This window comes from Fulmarus glacialis, unplaced genomic scaffold (genome assembly GCF_000690835.1).
Source record: "Fulmarus glacialis isolate BGI_N327 unplaced genomic scaffold, ASM69083v1 scaffold15896, whole genome shotgun sequence".
NCBI classification, from domain to species: domain Eukaryota; kingdom Metazoa; phylum Chordata; class Aves; order Procellariiformes; family Procellariidae; genus Fulmarus; species Fulmarus glacialis.
In genome coordinates this window covers 16,014-18,601 of record NW_009217610.1, presented here as the reverse complement: position 1 = coordinate 18,601, position 2,588 = coordinate 16,014, and the positions used below count along the sequence as shown (strand labels likewise).

At 52.3% G+C, this 2,588-nt stretch overlaps 1 protein-coding gene across 1 annotated transcript in view; it reads right to left on the bottom strand.

The window, feature by feature from the left end:
• Positions 1-682, bottom strand: part of LOC104078202 (LIM and cysteine-rich domains protein 1-like) — a gene marked incomplete at both ends in the record, with an annotated part of 2,318 nt that extends 1,636 nt beyond the window's left edge. Inside the window, one exon of the mRNA XM_009579744.1 lies at positions 594-682. Coding sequence (XP_009578039.1) covers positions 594-682 — 89 coding nt within the window. The remainder of the gene's footprint in view (positions 1-593) is intronic.
• Positions 683-2,588: the final 1,906 nt, after the last annotated feature.

The window sequence follows — 2,588 nt, the reverse complement described above, 5'->3', positions numbered from 1 at the left end:
AAGCCAGCGTGCAGCCGGCAGAGGATCCGTGCCCCAGCACGCACGCCGCGCAGGGCATCGGGTGCCTCGCGCCGAGCACAGCGTGCAGCAGCTTTGGCACCGTGCCCCCGGCCCAGCGCCCCACTGAACAGCACCAACCACGCAGGGCTGTGCCAGGGACGGCCCCACGGCAGGTGAGACCCTTCTGCAGGCTGGGCCATCTCTCACCCTGGCTTTCTCCTCTTCCCAAGCCACAGCTTGCTGCCAAGACCTGTGCCCCACCTAGCAGAGAATAGTCTCAACTCCCAGGGAGCAGGCAATGTTAGCAAAAGCAGAAAAAACCCCACTGCATGAGAGTCTCAGCTGGGTTTAAGCACCTGTTGATGAGATTTTAACTCAAAAAAATAAGACAGCAGGACCAGTGAGGGAAGGGGGAGGAGAGCAGGGAGCACGAGCATCTTCTCAACTCAGCAGTTGTCCTATCCAGCCAGTGTGTCCTCTCTGCACCTCCCACCACCACTCAAGTGCTCTGCAGTTCTTCTTTCCACTCAAAGTCACCAGACAGGACCAAAGGGACAGTGCTGCGGCAGGGCCCACCAAGGCCAAGACCTTACCTCCAAGAATGTGGCTCGAAGCCTGTGCACGTCCCTCTGCAGCGTAAACAAGGCACACCTCTCCCCGACTGCGGCTGGCTCACCGACATCTGGAAAAGAACAGGACACCAGAGTTGGAAAGGCTTTATCCTCAAAGACCATCCGAGACTAGAGTACTAATATGAGTTTTGTCCTTCAGATGCCAACTTCTTCAGCCGTGCCTTACGTCCTGTGAAGCCTCAAACCTCCCAAATGCCATGTGACCACTCTTCATGGAGACCTGCTACAAGTTTAAGCAGGGATGCTTGGGCCGAAGGTTTTCACCTTAAAGTGAGCAAAGCATGTCTGGGACAGCATGGGGGAGATGGCGCATCAAACAGTGCACATGCACACACACTGGGCAGCCACCTTAATCTCATACACAGAGGCCTTCGGTCTCATTAAGGGGTTATTTTGATTCAGCTTATGTATTACATATGGATCTGTGCAAGTCAGAAATTTCATGCAGTGAGACATGGAGGTGCGTTGCCATGACCTGATGCTAAACTTGCTTTACTGCAGCTTGGACCTCCTCGGTCTTTCTGCAGGGGCTTAAGTGTATTTTGGGAACGTGGCATGTTTCCACGCCTCTGGTGCTGGGTTTTACGGGTGGTTTCCACGGTGAACAGGAAACATGGCAGGGAAAGGCTCCAGGGAGGAAAGGCGGGGGGGAAAGGGCTGTGGTTGTGCTGAGCGTTCTGCTGCTCACCAAAACCAGAAGAAAGTCTCTTAAATACACGGGTGCTCACTGCTGCACAGAGACAGTCCTAATAACCTCCCAACAGGAGAGCGACAAGTGCAAAAAAACACAACAGGAGCCAATAACATTGAAAATAAACCTATTTTAGTGTCTGTGCCATGGATTTAACAAACACAGCTTTTTGAATGTGAAGAATGTAGGAGGGTACAATGGGGGACAAAAACAAAGTACTGCAGGAAGCATCAGGGAGAACTGACACCTCGGGACACGGAATTTATCTCAGCCTGGTTGTTTTTACAGAAACTTGCATGCTCCCATCTGAAAGATATTTGTTCCCTGTAAAATGGACTTCAGGAGAACAAGGGCAGTCCCACCCCCAGGACAGGCACACCCGGCAGAAGCAGTGGCAGCATCACGGGAGCTTCGCCCATCTCAGCAGAGCTGACCCTATGCAGTCAGATTAAACCACAGGGTTGCCATCCACCTCCACAAAAACCTCATACTTTCGGTCCTCAAGAAGCATTATAAAGTGTCAGCCTCTTGCAGTTTTCTGACCACTTTGGACCTCGCAGCCTGCATTTTGTGTTAAGGCTTAACACATACAGATCTCATTCCACCATGCCCTTTTTGGTTGCTCCCGTTCATCAAGTTTTGTAGATGATCTTTAATCTCTCTCGAAATACAAACTAATTCTAGGCACTGACTCTTGTGCATATACATTTAGAGCCCATCAGAAGAACAGTTGAGGCTGCAGAGGTTTCTAATGCTGGAGAAGGGTGTTGCCTGCCTATGCAACCTTAATCTAGTCCATGTGTTTTTCTGTGTTATGATAGTCTTTCATTACAAGATCATGCGCTATTTAAATGAATATTGTTACGCCTCCTCCGGCCCCAGCTCCTCATTTTCCTCGCCCAGCCCCAGCTCCTCTCCCTGCTCCGCAGCCCTCATCCCCTGCTCCCCCTGCCAGCCCCCTCCTGTGCCCCCCACAGCAAGGGCACAGCGCTCCCCTGCTCTACACCGGCATGGGCAGAGGCCATCCTTGCCAACACCTATTTTCGAATGGAGGGATCAATAGCAGCAAAAGAACAGTCAATAGCAGCAAAAGAACAGAGGTTGGTTTTAATGTGTGGGTTCGGGAGAGCGTGCTCAGCTCCTTCACCCTGCAGTGCTGTCTGTGCTTAAAAAAAATAAATCCCCTTTGAGGAGGCTCCGCAGGGACCCTGCACGGGTGGCCGGGCACGGCAGGGCGGGGCGTTGGCGGGGGTGCACACCCCTGA